This window comes from Primulina huaijiensis, chromosome 2 (genome assembly GCF_012295235.1).
Source record: "Primulina huaijiensis isolate GDHJ02 chromosome 2, ASM1229523v2, whole genome shotgun sequence".
NCBI classification, from domain to species: domain Eukaryota; kingdom Viridiplantae; phylum Streptophyta; class Magnoliopsida; order Lamiales; family Gesneriaceae; genus Primulina; species Primulina huaijiensis.
The window spans coordinates 28,267,263-28,284,631 of NC_133307.1; the positions used below are offsets into that span (position 1 = coordinate 28,267,263).

At 33.4% G+C, this 17,369-nt stretch overlaps 4 protein-coding genes across 4 annotated transcripts; 2 read left to right on the forward strand and 2 right to left on the reverse strand.

The window, feature by feature from the left end:
- Positions 1-542: 542 nt before the first annotated feature.
- On the reverse strand, positions 543-3,338 carry LOC140971296 (cytochrome c oxidase subunit 6b-2). Its single transcript, XM_073433498.1, has 4 exons — positions 3,220-3,338; positions 2,519-2,607; positions 1,326-1,407; positions 543-895 (listed from the first exon to the last, which is right to left on the reverse strand). The coding sequence occupies exons 1-4, from the start codon at positions 3,226-3,228 to the stop codon at positions 842-844; spliced, it is 234 nt and encodes a 77-aa protein (XP_073289599.1). The 5' UTR covers positions 3,229-3,338; the 3' UTR covers positions 543-841.
- Positions 3,339-5,658: 2,320 nt separating this feature from the next.
- Positions 5,659-9,986, reverse strand: LOC140971297 (elongation factor Ts, mitochondrial). Its single transcript, XM_073433499.1, has 10 exons — positions 9,837-9,986; positions 8,971-9,308; positions 8,703-8,875; positions 8,444-8,530; positions 8,016-8,190; positions 7,668-7,852; positions 6,925-7,050; positions 6,361-6,446; positions 6,207-6,258; positions 5,659-6,110 (listed from the first exon to the last, which is right to left on the reverse strand). The coding sequence occupies exons 2-9, from the start codon at positions 9,284-9,286 to the stop codon at positions 6,213-6,215; spliced, it is 1,194 nt and encodes a 397-aa protein (XP_073289600.1). The 5' UTR covers positions 9,287-9,308; positions 9,837-9,986; the 3' UTR covers positions 5,659-6,110; positions 6,207-6,212.
- A 2,711-nt stretch (positions 9,987-12,697) lies between these two features.
- Positions 12,698-16,407, forward strand: LOC140971298 (heptahelical transmembrane protein 3). The gene is made up of 4 exons (XM_073433500.1): positions 12,698-13,181; positions 13,262-13,354; positions 13,460-13,529; positions 15,559-16,407. The coding sequence occupies exons 1-4, from the start codon at positions 12,946-12,948 to the stop codon at positions 16,207-16,209; spliced, it is 1,050 nt and encodes a 349-aa protein (XP_073289601.1). The 5' UTR covers positions 12,698-12,945; the 3' UTR covers positions 16,210-16,407.
- A 357-nt stretch (positions 16,408-16,764) lies between these two features.
- On the forward strand, positions 16,765-17,321 carry LOC140971300 (uncharacterized). Its single transcript, XM_073433502.1, has one exon. It carries the CDS (start codon positions 16,843-16,845, stop codon positions 17,191-17,193), a length of 351 nt encoding a protein of 116 aa, XP_073289603.1. The 5' UTR covers positions 16,765-16,842; the 3' UTR covers positions 17,194-17,321.
- The last annotated feature ends 48 nt before the right edge of the window (positions 17,322-17,369 follow it).

Consider the following 17,369-nt stretch of genomic DNA (forward strand, 5'->3'; position numbering starts at 1 on the left):
CTCGACATTACATTGAGTGATTCAAATTTTTTATGGAACAAAGAACGAATGATTTAAATCAATAAATAACAACACAACTATGCTCTACACAGAGTTAGCAATATATATTTTGAATGTTCTGACTTTGAGAAGCTTGAATTCTTGTTCGCTCGAGTATAATTTTCAGTTTTCACCTCTGAAATTCTTCAACCATTTATACATGTAAATTTAAGTAGTCTTTGGCGTTTAAAATATTCGTTCTGAATGTATCGAAATATTAAGCTTTTCAAATAGTATGTCGTTATTTTAAAATTTAGAATTATAATAGATTTTTTTTTAGGCGGAGAATTATAATAGATTGAATTAAAACAAATACAATAATTTTTTCGAAAATGGGCAACGGTAGAATATGAAATAATGTATCATATAAAGAAACATGAGGTTCACTTAGAAATTGGGAAATAATCATAAAACTGTTGGGATATGTTTGTTTTTAAAATATAAAAATATTTATCGAAAATATAAATACAAGACAATACACCACGGCATTATCAAGATGTTGATTGAATGAAAGACACCCATGTTATAGAGATTAAATGATCATTCATTGTTGACATAAATTGAGTAGCACAACAAATAAGGTACTTCAACCTTGGTGGTGAAAGAAAAAAGAAAACAGAGTTCAATGAAAAAGAACTCATACTTTGGGCTGCTTGTTTTATGTGCAAACCAAAGCATTATAATTAAGACATTTGCAAGAATACGTTGCTTATGCAAATAAGATCCTCAAATTATTATGTTCAAATAAGGTAAATTGAAACCAAGCACCAGAGCCCTGAAACTCTGTTGATGGGGTACTGAATTAGAGAGGCCCTGGGAAGGTTCCATTCTCCCTCTGCTCATTCCATTTCTCAACCTGTAAAAAAGAGAAAAATCCGACGCTTCATACAAAGCTTTTATCAGATCATCCGGAAAAAGAAAGATGAGTAGAAAATCTACCGAGGAAAAATGCAGTAGAGGTTACTTGCAATAATGCAATCATATATGTCAGGTAAAGTAATCTCATGACTTTGATGTCAGTGGTTTGTGAGACAGTCAATGGCAATTACGGATTATCAGGGCTGAAATTAATTATTGGGTTGCTTAAAAATAACGATAAGAGATTAGATTGAGTTTCTGATGAAGTAATCTTAGTTAAATGAAGAGAGATACTTCACTCAAGTTGAGAGTTGGAAGGAGTATAAGAACAAACCACCATCATCTCAAATCAAGTACTTCGAATCATTCTACCAAACCAGTGCGCACTAAAAGCGGGCCATGAATGGCAGAGAAGAATATCAACTCACCCATTCTCCAGGGCAAAGCGAACGATAGTACTTGGCAAATTTATCACAACCACCAGATTCGTCGCCCTTAGCAGCCACACACCTGAAAACATAAATGATCATGTGAAATACCTGATAATAAAGCTGAAAGTTGTTCATCTATACATGTTTCTACTGATAGACTTGATTGTGCATTTGAATTCTCATTTTTAACTGCTAGCTGAATGTATACGTACAAAATTTCTTATAAAAATATAAGAGAGATTTCTTAGAGTAACTTGAGAATTTGAAAATCACTGGTTTTCATTTTAATAGAACATTTACATTTTCAAAATGTTGGATTAAAACCAAAAGATTGCAAGTTAATAAATCAAACCTTCATTCAAACACAATGCCCAGAAATAAAAAATAATAATGTGTAAAGTTCACATTCAACTTCCACTGTAAACATCAGTAACATCTTCGTCAACCCAAATTTGCAGCCAGAAATAAAACTCAGGGACTCTATCCAAGTCTCAAACCTAAGACCCACTAAAAACTCTGAATCAGCGGTCATTCCAAAGACCAATTGAGTATTAAAAGCATTCAGTAGTATTGTTCTATGTTACATGTAAATAATTCCTTATAATTTTGTCTGAGATTGTAATGAAAAAAAAAATTACAAGCCCAATCTAAACCCTCTCTCCCTCTTGCTTGTTATTTTTTGAAGCAAACCCAAGCTCTGATCGGGTAAAGTCATATTGATGCAAATCATATAGGTAATAAGAGCTATCAACACAAAACATATGTTTCCTTTAGTTTAAACATATATTCGAAAGATTCTCAAATTAAACCAGATATTTAAAAATCTCCATCTCCTTGAAAACACATAATACACATCGATATAAGATCCCTAATAGCACTTATTAAAGTATGATAATAGTGGTCACTAAAAATCAAACCAAAAGGGCATGCTTCTAAAAAAAATGACCTGGTAACTGATGAAATATAACCAAATAGGCCACAAATAAACAAGGATCTTCCAATGACAATAGCAAAGATTAGAACACATCTTAAGCTTTACCCATCACTAAACCCAAGCCAGCTTTCATCTAGTCGGTGCAAGCATTTTACACCATCAATCGGTTTGGTAAGACGTTGTTATGCATCAACTATCAAGCTCAACAGCCACAAAATCATCGTCAAACTCAAATTATAAAAAGGACTTGCTTAACCTGTGAAACTCAATGTAACGGGTGAAACAATGCCGGGTTTGGTTGGTGGTGGGGAACCGAAAATCAGCAGGCACGGTTTTAATTTCAATCTGTGAAAGAAAATTCCAAACAAAGTCACTTAGATGCGTGTAAGCTTGGTTACATACACCAGTTGAAGGACATCAATATCGTTAGATTATGTAACACGTATATGGGGTTCGAATGAATTACACACGAGATCTATAAAATTATCAGGTAATCTACAGGTTATGCCGTGTGCATTTTACCACATTTAGAATAGACTTGGGACATCCTGCGTTAATTTTTGCTGAAAACAATGGGATACATCATTCTGAAACCCAAGAAAAAATTTCAAATAGGGTAAAGAATAGCACAAAGCCATTTAACCCAATTCAAGCATGAATAAACAAACACCCAACCCAAAAATTAAACGATCAAGAACCACATGAAATGGCAGCGGGAGAGCTCATCAATTCACTCAAAATCAATTAAAGGAACAGAATAATCCAGCCTCGTAGATGAAAATACCACCCAAAAAAAATACAATGTGCGTTTTCATGATACACAGTCACTAGATTTGTTTGAGCATTTGCTTGCATCAATTAGCAGGAAATGAAAAAAAATCAACGCCATTAATGAAGGAAAAATCATTAAAAAAAAATCAAGGATTGAAAACAAATTATAGTCAATTAGGGATTTACCTCAGCCATTGGGGATGCGATCGACGAAACGTAGAAAAAAAATGGTATACTGCGCGTCACTGCTTTGGGCCGACGACACGAAGAGGCACTCACTGGGAAAAATAAAATGTTACAAAATAAATAATTATTTATGAGAATTAATTAATTAACACATAATAAACAACGCTTTGCACATTATTTATTTACTTTTTAACAATAAAATAATCAAATCTTAAATTCAAAACTTAATTAATTATACATTTTGATGGTTAGTTGGCCCATAAAAAACTAAATAAACCGATATTTTTTTTAGTTAAAACAAATTATTCAATTGTAAAATAAAAATATTTATTTATTTAAATTTTAAAATCTATACATTATTCATCTAATCAAATAAAATTATATCTATATTTTTAAAATAAAAATAAATTAAAATAAGTAATAATATTATTAAAATATTATTTTAAATAAAATTCAAAACCCAAATAATCATATATATATATATATATAAATAAATAAAAATAAAATTTTAAATAGAAGAAATAATTTTTTTTGAAGGAATATAAAACACTTAACAAAAATTTTTTAAAAAAATGAACTGATCAGATTGATTTTTAACCAGTTCATATGTTCATGATTGGTCGGACCGGTTCTTAACGGTTCTGACATGTTTGACCGTAAAACGTTTATTAGATTTTGTTTGGATAGAATTCGTGATCGGTTTTCTATCAAACCGATAAGTCCAATCTAGTTGTAAAACACTGTTTTTAATATATTCATATATATATTTTGAAGAATCTTTTTACTATAAAATTTGGGGTAATGTGAAATGGTTGAAAATTTTATAAACGATATTCCTGGCCAGATGCATTCAAATTCTTAAGTTATTATTGTTATTTGTTTGTGTTTTAATAGAGTTGTGAACCAAGAGGTGCGTCACTTTTTGAGGAAAAAATCGGGTGGTAAAGGTTTCATGGCAATCGAGATTGATCTTGAGAAAGCATATGATAAACTCTCGTGGGATTTAATTAGAGATACGATCAACGAAGCTGACTTCAGTCAGGAATGTGTCAGAAATATCATGACTTGTATTGAATTTCCTAGACTGTCGATTCTTTGGAATGGCGAACAATTGGAATGGATCCAACACGGGAGAAGAATCCGACAGGGTGTTTCTATATCACCATACATCTTTGTGCTATGTATTGAGAGACTAAGTCATCTAATATGTCAAGCAGTTGATAATGGCCATTGGAAAGCTATTAGACTCTCTAGAAATGGTCCTTCTCTATCGCACTATTATTTGCAGATGACATTGTCCTATTTGCGGAGGCATCAATGGAACAACTAATACTCATCATGGAGATTCTAAATAAATTATGATCTTGCTCTGGACAGAGAGTTAACTTCCAGAAGTCACACATCTTTGTATCTAAAAATGTGGAGAATACAGTGGCTAATAAATTGTCTTCCATTTCAGAGATCCCACTAACGACTGACCTTGGAAAATATCTGGGAGTACCTTCCACACGTGGAAGAGTCACTAACAATTTTATTCTTGTATAACATGTTAGTCTTAGGTTGCTTCACTAAGATTTCGAATAGCGATCCATTCTTAATTTGATCACTTCACCAATTTTACACTCTTTTTTATATAACCAAAAAGAAGAAATGCCTTGTTCGTCCATTCTTAATTTGATCTCCATCTGCATGAAACTTTGAATAGAGACTGGGAAGTCAGGATCAATCATATCTATAGGGAACAAAATAGGACAGCTGATTATTTGGCTTCGAAAGCACTAAAATACCAACGAGGATACAGAACTATTCGAACCCCTTCAGCAGACATAGATGAAATCATTGAAAAAGACAAGATGTGAATTGGCTATTTGAGAAGAATTATAGTACGCTAATCGTTCAATAGCGAGTGACCCCCTCTCTTGTAACAAAAAAAAATAGAGTTGTGAACCTGAAAAATTAAGATAATTATTCATATTTATAAATCACAAAAATTTAATGAGACGATCTCACGTGTCAATTTTGTGAGACAAATATATTATTTGGATCATCTATAAAAAAAATATTACTTTTTATGTCAAAAATATTACTTATTATTATAAATATGGATAAAGTTGACTCGTTCTATGAGATAGTCTTTCAAAAACCCTACTATTTATATATTTGTGTATTTGATTTTTTGCATTTTACTTGAAATACACTAAAGACACTATTTATTCACCATATATTTTTTTTAAAAAAAAACAACATATTTTCTCAAAATAAATCTAGAAAACAATAAAAATAAAACCCTAAATTTTGTAGTAGTACTTTGTATCCATTGAATTCTTCATACCATCCCTAAGAAACGCCAAGAAATAATGCCTGCCATATTCGGCTGATCAAGCAAGGCAACAAAGCAAAAGCGCGCACGATCACAATAAGGAAATTCATTAAGAAGTTAAACAACAGGATCAAAATTTTTTGCTTCGAAGCTTAATTTTCCATTAATAGAACGCAATATACGAGCACAAAACAAATGGCTCAAAATGCCTTGGATAGCATTACATTTCAGCAACCAACGGCATTCGAGAAATGCAAACACAATTAAAGCAGTGAGACAATGAGTATCGCATAATTATTCAGGAAAACCTTGCGATGGAGGGCCAACAAGTCAGCTTCCAGGAAAAGCTAGAGCATGAAAAAAAGAATTCCACAAGAAAGCTCGAGCCCCAAATAGTCGCAAGTAAAAAAATCGAAGAGAGGGCGAGGGTAATGTTATTGTACTTCTGCTTCTCATCTTCACTAAATTCCAGTCCTCGCGGTCGAGCAACGTAACAAATAATACAACTAAATATTGCTCCAATACCGTTCACTCATAAACATGGAGGCCTTGTTTACATTTTCTTAGTAACCTGCAGGCAAAAAGCACATAACGTTCATTGGCTAAACAATTATCTCCGTTATTTGCCACCCCATTCTAATTTTATTCAGAAGAAGAGCCAACTTACCTAGTTTTAAGCAGCCTGAGCAAGAGATTGTGCTCCCTTGGAAGTATGAAGCCTATAAAGAGTGCAAATAAAGTATGCTAGGATAACATCAGAAAATTGATATTTATGAAACGCAGAAAAAAATTGATATAAAGAAAAGTTTGACAGAAATTACCTTTTAAGTTCTCCAACTTCCAACCTGAGAAAGCTCCCAATTTTCACAGTGGATCCCACTTCCTTGGATAAATTGTTCAGAAGTGTCTGCAGGAAGTGGGGTGTCACACCAATTAAATATGTTCATAACTCATTATGGGAAATTTTGACAAAAATAGCTAGATTCGACAAATATGGTAGCGGCACCAATTAAACAAGAATACTTCTGAATAACTTGATCATGACTGTTTGATTCAAAATCACCAGGTATGAACTTGATCTGGAACACCTAAGATTATGTTTGAACTCGAAGGAAAATAGCAATATTTTGTTAACACCGAGATCACTACGTCCTTTATGCAAGTTCTGCAGATCTTGTAAATGCATACAGCATCAGCAAGAATACAGCTTCACCGTGAGATTCCAGATTCAAATGCATGGCTAAAGAATTATTTATTTCCGGCTAAGATTTTATGTAGACATTTTTCTATAACAATTTTCTGATTACACCAAACCAATAGATTGAGACACGAGCTAAAAGCCAAAGCGAAGGAAGTGAGAAAAATTCACATCTAATGACTCAAACCTTTATGTGGATGGTGTCATCTACAATGAATTTTTGCTCCAAAAGAACCACTTCCTCGAAATACTTTCTTAGACGGCCTTCCACCATTTTATCAATGGCCATCTGAGACTTCCCTGTACTCTGTGCCTGAAAAAGGTAGCAGCAAGTAGTTAGCATAGATCTCACACAAAGTGATTAACACAACATAGGTAAAAGATATAACAAAACATATCACCATGTTTATGAATGAACTCCACGCAGATTTAACCATATCTAAGAACAACGCAATAAATTAAGTGAAACAATATAGAAACAATAATGTCACAGAATAAACATAATAATCAACCAATTCCTTTTACATTCAACAGTATGACTCCATTAGATGACCAACTGGAACTAGAAATTACTCCATATAATACACTTCTAATATGTATGTCAAAAATGACTCCGGCCTATAAAGTATCTTGGAAGAAAAAGGATGAGCTTGTAAAGTAGTGCACCTCAAACATCTATTGAGCATTTTACATAGATCAAGAAGCCATAGGCTCCAAAATATGAAAGATACAGACCTCACAAGTTTCAATAGATGCATACATAGTTCAAATTTTAGATTTTAATAACTGCAAACAGACAATAAACATAGAAACATCTGGCAAGTACCTACGACCTAGGCCTCACAAGTTCTCATAGATGCAAACATAGTTCAAATTTTAGATTTTAAGAACTGTAAACACACAATAAACATAGAAACATCCAGCAAGTACCTGCGACCTCAGAACCTCACTTTCATTTTCTAATGCATCAGAAGAAACATCTTCCTTTGTTAGAAACAAAGGTTTTGCAGCAACCACGTGCATTGCTAATTCTGATCCAACACGCTCGACAGCACTCAATGGAGCATTCTCATCCTCTACTTCAAGAGATAAAATCCCAGCAATTCGCCCAATTCCTGCATATCCAATTATGGGCCAGGACTTTAAGTACAAATTTTATAAATTATAAAAAAGATGCAATTAATAGATTTTGAAAATATGCATGTAATTATGTTTTATGTGTATGAAAAGACACGTGCAAAATAGACATGCTAGTGAAATTTAGAAATTCCTTGCTACCTGGTTGGGGACTTGTGTGGAGATATGTGGAAAGGACACCATGCAAAGGAGAAGATATTGTATAACCACCACCAAGTTTGACATTCTCCCCCATCATCGCAGCCACCTCTGTAACTGCACTCTGAGCAATTCTCTCTCCACTTAACTTGGGGTGATCCATATTCAGTTTCAAACCCTATATAACAAATGCATTACAGACACAAGGAAATTCACTTAAACTTTAACGAGGCACGAGAAACAAATGCAAGTCCTATCACTACAGCCGAATCAAAAGATCACAGCAAGCACAATTTCCTAAGTATCATTTGCAAACTTGGATAGGATGAACACTTAGGATGGTCGACAAAATGGATATTCTGAGGCAATGATTATCTACTAAAACAAAAATAATAGATATTCGCCTAGAAACAAAAGATAAAGATCATCACCTCTAGATAGCATGTTTCAACAGGAACAGCTACAGAAGACTGATTAGAACCATCAAGCAACAAAGCAGACTTTGCCAAAGACAAGGCCTACACAAACACATTTGCAGAAAATAGGTAAATAACACAGGATAAATCATGAAAGAAATGATAAGCAAAATGAACTTATAAAAAGTAACTAGATCAATATATCATTTTCTAAGTAATAAATAGTAACGAAAATGGAAAGGCCATTAAGGCCGGGTAGAAATGTCATGCTGACCAAGTATTGAAAAATCTCATTCCTAGCAACAAAATCCGTTTCACAGTTGAGTTCAACAACCACAGCTTTCCTTTCATCCTGTGCCAGAGCAAGCAAACCTTCAGCAGCAGTTCGAGAAGACTTATTTGATGCAAGAACAACCCCTCTTTTTCGCAAATCCTTCTGAGCAGCTTCTGTAATAATCCAACACGGATAATTATTAAGTCAATAAACTGTGAACTGAAAATCTAAAATTAGAAGGTAAGCAGAAGGAAATTTGTGAACTTGCCAACATCCCAGTTGCAAGTAACAAGAGCAGATTTGACTTCCTTAATGGGAGCGCTTGTTTTCTCCCTCAACTGCTTTATGAGATTCTTCTGTTCCGATGCAGATACTTCGGATGAGTAATTTCGATTAAAGTAGATCCCAAAATGATTGGTTGGGTTGGAATGATGGGAAAAGGTTGAAGCATGATTTTCAGAAGGCATAAAATAACTTCCTCTGTGTGCTATAGAAGTAGAATACAAATTGCCACAAGTCACTGGACTATTCAGTCTCTTATACATAAATTCAACAGGACATTTTAAGCCTCGTGCAAAACCCATTTCAATGAAAGACAATCGTAACCTGAAAACAGTAAACAGAGATTTACTTAGTACTAGTGGCATGCTTAATGTGATGAAAAACAAAAACAAAAAAGTCCACCAACTCCGAAAATTCCAATAGCTGAAGAGTCCCTTCCAATCAAGATTTGGAATAGAATGCAAGTATGTATCAATAACACATAAAACACAACAAATTATATCTACAACTACACGCTATCCTAATAGTTTATATCCGTAAGGATGATGGTGTTGATAAGATTATGGAGAGATAGATAATTCATCATTATGTGTAGTTTGAATACTTGAACATAAGATAAAATTTACATTATCAAACTTTTTTATTTGTGATTTCAATATACTTACAGATAAAATAAATAAATATTTTCTGGTAATTGTTCTCCCAATCTCACTTATTCTCTTCGTTTATCAGAAATCCAAGGAATCGACGTCGTCATTTCGTCATTTCTAGTTGAAAAGAACAACAATGTAACAAATCATCAAAGCCGTCGTTTGATCAACTTATCGAGAAATTACAACAAAATATACGTACCCAATGGAGGCGCAGAAACGAGAGTTCGGCCGTTTGACGAGGTGGAAATCGAAGAACGGGGCTCAAGGTTTATGATGACTGAGATTTGAGACGGAATCGAAGATGAGGAATTGGTGGGCTTTTGTAACTTCCAAATGGGCCTCGAATATAGGGTCGGGTAATCGGATCAACTAGTAGATTTGAAGATTATTATTCAATTATTAGAATAAGTGAAAAATTAAAATTAGACCAAATTTATAAATTGAATAATTTGTCAGATGCAGAAAAATAAAAGATCGGAATACTTATCATAAATTCAAGTTCAACTAACGCATAAAAACTGTGTCAGATATGCATGTTCGTATATGTTATGATTGTCACATGCTCGATATAATCAAATTATACATCGTAAGATTTCAGTAGATTTGAAATTTATCAGCATAAATTCATTTAAACATTCAAATAGAATGAACTTGTGAATAATGGACAACTATCACAGCCCATCTTGGGATGATATCCGATCGAATTGTGTCATTAAAAATTGCACAAGATGAGTCCATGAATTGACATCTCAGAAAACGTGACACTAATGAGTTGTACAATTTGACAAGTTCATGCAAGGCTACTTTATCATTATTGAACTTAATAGGCAATTGTATGCTGATATGTATAAATGATTTCATAATTCGGTCACAAATTTATATATTGATTGAATATAAATTTATCATCTTTCATATATTTTTATTTATATTTACTATTTATTAAAATGATAAAATACTAATTTACCACCTTATATTTATTGATTAAATTTTTTTCATAATTTATTTATTGAAAATTTTTGAAAAAATAAAATATTATGCTTTGTGGGTTTCTATTTAGAATTTATTTGTGATGGAGTTCTATAATTTGGGATAATTTAGCATAGATAGTATTTGTTAAAATAAAATCTCGTTTATTTTTTAAATGAAAATAAAATCTCGTTGGATATTTAAAATTAATGTGTACAAAATAAGTAAAGATAGATAAATCTGCAAAACATTAGCATTAATATTGAGGGTCTTCTTCTTATTTCATCTAGACATTATATAGTTTATATCATTTCATGTTCACAAGTTGAAAGTTGTTGTGTCTTGAGAGACGATTGTCATATTTCATGAACACTATGTGCGGGATAAATTTGTCTTAAGGACAAATAATTTTCTCTTGCATCGACTTCAAATTTATTAACATAATTTCACAAATTTAGTTATCTCAGGTTACAATTCAATTAAAGGTGTTAAAAGGAGAATACACACCAATAAATCTCAAACGATTGCAAAAATGATTTAAAACTAACCAAATCAATAGATATTCAGATGAATATGATATGTTTAAATCATGAATCTGAATTTTGTTGATTTCAAATATGTCCATTGGACATATAATAATCCAGAAGATTAAAGCAAACCATACCGTCTAAAACAATTAACATATAGGAGGATAGAGTGGTGATTGTCTTAAAGTTTAAGTAAATTAACCAAGTTTATCAATACATAGAAATTGTTTTATTTTTTATTTAATAAAGTTTTAAAAAAAAAACATTTTATATTATAATTTCCTTATATTTATCCCTTCACTCCATAATTTAAAACAAAAAACGAATATCATGCATATGTTTACAATATAATTCAGTAATTATATTCATCAAAATGTTTAAATCACTCGGGTTTATTTCGAATTCGATATAAAGTTTGGTGAACAAATTTCTTGGAGAAATTATTCTTACCAACCCAAAAAGGATGGAGGAATCGGCACTTTATTGTCCTTGATTCCTTGTCCAACTTCGACATCACTTGTGAGATATCTAGGTATGATTGGGCTAACAAAATCTTGGAAATCCCTTTTTTTCCCTAAATTTATAAGTCTTGAAAACAATCGATTTTCTCACGATGTTTTATTGTAAATGGATCGTGTCTACATTGTCTTGTGAGACGACAATTGAGAATTTTATAAGTACACGTCTAAACGATCTATGATAAGAACATATGTTGTTGTAATTACAACTATTTGTGAATTTTAGAGTCTAAACTAATTTACGAACTTGAAACAAACAACTTGTGGAAAAAAGAAAACCCACAAAATCTAACATGATATTTTTTTTCCTCAAAAGAATAAAACTTTAATAAATTTTGGTGGGATGATTCTTGAAATAAGTCAAAGTAAGAAAAGGTTAGAATATGACAATAACATCTATTATTTAAGAAGAATATGGAAACTAAAGTAGAATCTTTGTGCTTGATTAGGAGTGAAAAAATATTGAGTGATAAAAAAAAATAGTGAGCCCTACTTCTAAATCTTAACATTTTTGTATTATTCATGTAAAAAAATGTTTTTTTTTCTTTGAAACAAAAAATAACCTTAGTCTTAACTAATCTCATTAGAGTCATAGACAGCTTACCAATATCAATACTATGTTTATAAAGTCGATTTTTTTAACAACATTAAATTAATTAAGATAATTCTCGTCGATAAACTCGAGTGGGAACGAAATATATTTTCACATTTGAAGATTTGTGAATTAAAATTCTTGTTGAATCAAAAACCACCTATGTAGAAAATGATCATTTGGGTTAGTGATAAGTCCAAAATATTTTAGATAGATTAGATTAAATATGAAAATTTTCAAATTGCATTGCATAAAAAACAACCACGATGTATGAAAATTTAAAAATTATAAATACACGGAGACACAATTTTCACAAAATGTTGAACTTACATAAATGCCCTTCAGCCAAAATTGAATTTCTACGCCAACCATTTCCGAGCTGGAGGGAAAAGATGCGCCGTCGAATTGTTCAGCTTCCACTTGACTTTAGTCAAACGTACAATGGGAAAAAGGTCATACGGACATACGGTGATCTCGACCACACACGATAATTTCCCCGACGCATATTAACGGTAAATGCCATTAGTTAATAGTATAAATTCTCTGTGAGCCATACAAGCTAGCGCAGATTCACGATCGCCGGTGAAAAGCAAACACTTCAGAGTTCCCGGTGGAAATTTCTCCGGAGACTGAGACTGCCGATTCATTTTCCCACGAATCATCATCCTTCATCGTAAACATACACACATATCAACGGAAGATCAAATGAGGAGGAGAGGTTCGAAATGCCCCCCCGCGATGTCGACGCCTCGAGCGGCGGCGAACGGAGAGGATTGTGAGGAGGAGAAGAAGAATCCGTCTAGGCTGGAGAAATACGAGTCGTTGCCGGAGTATCTGAAGGATAACGAATTCATTAGAGACTATTACAGATGCGAATGGCCTCTGAAAGATGTCTTCCTCAGCGTTTTCTCTTTGCATAATGAAACTCTCAACATTTGGACGTAAGAGGACTTTTGCTTCTGTGTTTGTATTCTTGTCTTCCATTCAGTCGTTGAATTTGATGAGATCGAATTCCTTTCAGGCATTTGGTTGGATTCCTTATATTTGCTTGGTTAACGGCGGTGAGCTTGACGGAGGAGATGACCATGGAGAATTTCACGGCGAGATTATTTTGGTAATTTTCTGAAATCCTTTCACATTTTCGTCATTTCGAGCTTCCTCACTTCAAATCATCTGTAGTTTGTCCATATTTTTTTTTACTAAAAATTGTGATTGACAGGGAGGGAAATGATGGGTGGTTGAAGACGACAACGATGAACCAATCCAGCAGCTCCGATGCTTTCTTTTCGGTTAGTGTTAATTTTATAATTTGCACACTCGGTCCAATTCTTTCGCTCTTTGAGGTTTTTTGGCACTCTTCTTTCTGAAATCACAATTAATCCCCCCTGTTCTTGAAAAAAACTCATCTCCACTAATTCCAGATAATTGCATTTTTTAAATTTCAATTTATTAAAACACTTTTAATTATCATGTATTAATAAGGCTTCAATATTATAATCTCATAAATAGTATTTGCTGGTGGTGGAAATTAGATCATGATTAGAGCACATGAACTCCGAGTATCAAGCAAATTAATAGAAAATAATAATAATAATTAAAAAAATAATAATAAAACACGAATTTTAGTCGTTTCTTACCCAGGCATTCACCGATGCACGTAACTTAGCTGCCTTCCCACAAAGATTTTGCTGTCAACAGAGATACTGATCTTATTTGGTTTATCTCTTCATAGAACCATTCTCCAACTTAGATAACAAATTAAATATTATCAGTTTGCTTTAATATTTTTTTTTACAAATTTCACAGCTTGTAACACAGTTTTTATTTTTAACTCAACTTTTCATCACTCATAAAAAAAATTCTATTATATATTATGTTATATTTAATGTAAAATTTTAAAATACTCATCCTTCGAAGTAATATAAATTAAACTAAATATTATGTACTATTTCATTTTAAAAATACAAATAAAAGTACGTTGCATAATGAACACCATATCTTATAAGATATTTTTTTTAAATACATTGAAAATAAAACCAAACAGTACCAGTTTTGCAATTTGCAAAGTGTTTTCAATTGAAAAATGAGAGTCGGCATTCTTTAACGTTTTTCTTTAATAAACAAATTATCTGTGCGAACAAATCAACAAAAAAAATCTTATCTTGGTGAGTCATGATCCATAAAGCACGAAAACTTGACATTTTTCGACGTCTGAGAGATCAGTATGATTTAGTTTCCCCGTATATGATAGAAGCTCGGATTATTTAAATAAAGATGCCCAGAGTTGACTCAGAATTTGAACGATCTCGGGGTAAAATATATTTAAAGGACAATTAATGAATTTGTAGTCTCGAAATTAGGATTTGACTATATATAAATATTTTACTATTTTTTTTGATAGATGATGAAGTTTAAGGGACATCTTTTTGAATTTAAAATTGTTCCAAAGAATATAATTCATTCATATATATATATATATAATTTTATTTGCGGAGACGATGAATTCCCGTGTTGAGCCTGCTCGACAATTAAAATAAAAAGTTTGATTTTCGATATCAACATATATATATAATTTTATTTGCGGAGACGATGAATATCCGTGTTGAGCCCGCTCCACAATTAAAATAAAAAGTTTGATTTTCAAGATATCAACATAAACTCTTATACATGGCTAGAAAATTCATCACCTTTAGTTGGTCTTAATTATGTGGTTTATCATCAATTACCTTACCCCCATCTGCATGGATTTAATGATCTGGAATTCGAACCTTTAGATTAAACAATTCTTCAACCTTTTTCAAAGTTTCGACCACTAGACAGCCAATCTATGCCATGAATAGTTTGTTATAGCATGTTTATAATGTGAAAAAACTTCTAGATTTTTAAAGGTGAAGCTTCACCCGCGTGAAATCAGGATATTGACTTCATAGTAGGGGAATGAAAATTTTTATCCATATTTTCTAGCACAACTGTCAACATGCATAGGGCATGTTCTCTTTTTTTTCTTTTTTTTTCCCCTATACTATTGGGTAGATGGATTTTTCTATGCAAGGGGTCTCCAACTCAAACCTCGTCGACAGTTGGGAGTTTGGTGTTATTGGGGTAGCATGTGTTCTGATACGCATTAATTTGTTATATTCTTATTTGAAACGTGCTTCCATTATATTCTCTTTGTTATATGCATATTTGAAGTATACTTGATTCCACATTTTATTCTCCTTGCACTTATAGTTGGACTTCTTCCATGGGGAAATGAGTTCAATCCTTTTAAGAACTCAGCCCCTTAATGAAGTGCAATGATCTCTTTCCAATCTACAGGATTCTCACGCAAGACACTTTTCAAAGTCACCACTGTTGGGAGAAATATCCATTCCCTTGTGGCCGTGGTTTGTTTTCTTGGGTGGAGCGATGGTCTGCTTAATCTTTAGCTCTACTTCCCACCTCTTCTCCTGCCACTCCCGACGTTTCTACTACTTCTTCTGGCGCCTAGACTACTCCGGAATCTCCCTCATGATAGTGGGTTCATTCTTCGCCCCCTTATACTACACCTTCTTAGACCACCCCTACTGGCGCTTTTTATACCTTTCCTCAATTGCATTGATCGGTATTCTAGTAGTCACAACGCTTCTCGCCCCGTCTCTGTCAACTGGTGATTATCGGGGTTTCAGGGCGGCTCTGTTTTTGTGCATGGGGTTCTCAGGGGTGATTCCAGCGACACACGGAGTGCTGTTGCACTGTGATCATCCGCAGGTAATTGCATCCCTCGGATATGAGATAGCTATGGGGACATTGTACGGTCTGGGGGCAGTATTTTATGTTACTAGGATACCAGAAAGATGGAAGCCTGGTGCATTCGATATTGTAGGTCACAGCCATCAGATTTTCCATGTTTTCGTGGTCGCCGCAGCGCTTACTCACTGCGCCGCCACCCTTATTATCATGGAATGGAGACGGGGTTTACATGTCTAGGATTTCTCCGAGGAATTTTATAGAGTATGCGATATTGATTTAGGATTGATTTGTTTTGGTTCAGAATTTTATGCATTATTCGGAGAGTGGACGCAATTCATCCATTATGCAAGTGATGTGATTTATTGAGACTGTCAGTGATTGTAGACAGACCAATATTCGTTCGATCTATATTGAATGTATAGTTCCCGCACAAAATCACNCGTTAAAATGACTGAACAAGGGAATTAACATGCAATACATTTAAAACCTATTTATCCTTCCAAAAAAACATATTTAATTTTTGAGGAGTTATATTTACATTTTTTTTAAAAATATGCAACACCTTTTCTGTAAAATATTTTTTTTAAAAAAAATTTATGGTGTCTCAGACCACGGCTTCTCCATTTTTTTGGTTGTTGAATCAATATTTTAATAAATGTCCAAATTTATGTCATTTAAAAATCTTAAACCAAACTATTTGCATTTGAGAGATTAAATCATATGTATCAACACGATTAATTAGATTATTAAATTTAAATCACATGTTATTATATTTTTTTAAAAAAATAAAAAATAAAACAGCCAATCTTTCGATTCTTTCTATACTGATCCGGCTTCCTTGTCGGTATAGAGCTTCTAAATTGGACGTTTATGGGAAACGGCGATGATTGGTTGGCCGTAGACAAATTATACCATGTCCTTTTCTGCTTCTTCATCTCCATTATTTCCTCCCTTATCGCCGCCCAGACCCGCTGTGCATTCGTCCGCCGCCGCAGCATATGGGTCGGATCCGTGGTATCTTCTTTCGCCGGCGTTGCCAAGGAGTTCGCTGACGAACTCGGCTTCTTTCACTCTTCCGGCGCGTCGGATAAAGATGTCGTCGCAGATTTTCTTGGAATTCTGCTTGCAGCCTTGGTTCTTTATGTATCTAAGCACAAGCCATCCTCCCGTGGAATCAAGCCAGACTCGCTCGCTCAATCTCAGGTGCTCGAAATGGTTTGATGGGTTGGGATACGGGGGATTGGTGATTGAGTTGTGGGATGTGCTTTTGTTACATTTCTTTTGTTTCAGCATCGAATGGATTTGTCGGGAAACTGGGCAACTCTTTCACAGGTTGTCTTTTAAACGCATTCTTTTTGTAATCTAGTTAGCATAACATCATTTGGGCAACGTTGGAG

Bases quoted from the DNA above. Each gene is read 5' to 3' on its own strand.
- LOC140971296 (XM_073433498.1), bottom strand. The intron at 1,408-2,518 runs GTTAAGCAAGTC...TTATGTTTTCAG, and splicing joins CGTTACATTGAGTTTCACAG to GTGTGTGGCTGCTAAGGGCG. The intron at 896-1,325 runs GTGAGTTGATAT...TCTTTTTTACAG, and splicing joins CGCTTTGCCCTGGAGAATGG to GTTGAGAAATGGAATGAGCA.
- LOC140971300 (XM_073433502.1), top strand. From the start codon at position 16,843: ATGGGAAACGGCGATGATTGGTTGGCCGTAGACAAATTATACCATGTC.
- LOC140971298 (XM_073433500.1), top strand. From the start codon at position 12,946: ATGAGGAGGAGAGGTTCGAAATGCCCCCCCGCGATGTCGACGCCTCGA. The intron at 13,182-13,261 runs GTAAGAGGACTT...AATTCCTTTCAG, and splicing joins GAAACTCTCAACATTTGGAC to GCATTTGGTTGGATTCCTTA. The intron at 13,530-15,558 runs GTTAGTGTTAAT...TCCAATCTACAG, and splicing joins GCTCCGATGCTTTCTTTTCG to GATTCTCACGCAAGACACTT.
- LOC140971297 (XM_073433499.1), bottom strand. From the start codon at position 9,286: ATGGGTTTTGCACGAGGCTTAAAATGTCCTGTTGAATTTATGTATAAG. The intron at 7,853-8,015 runs GTAGCAAGGAAT...TTGGATATGCAG, and splicing joins CCACACAAGTCCCCAACCAG to GAATTGGGCGAATTGCTGGG. The intron at 6,259-6,360 runs GTAATTTCTGTC...CACTCTTTATAG, and splicing joins GAAGTTGGAGAACTTAAAAG to GCTTCATACTTCCAAGGGAG.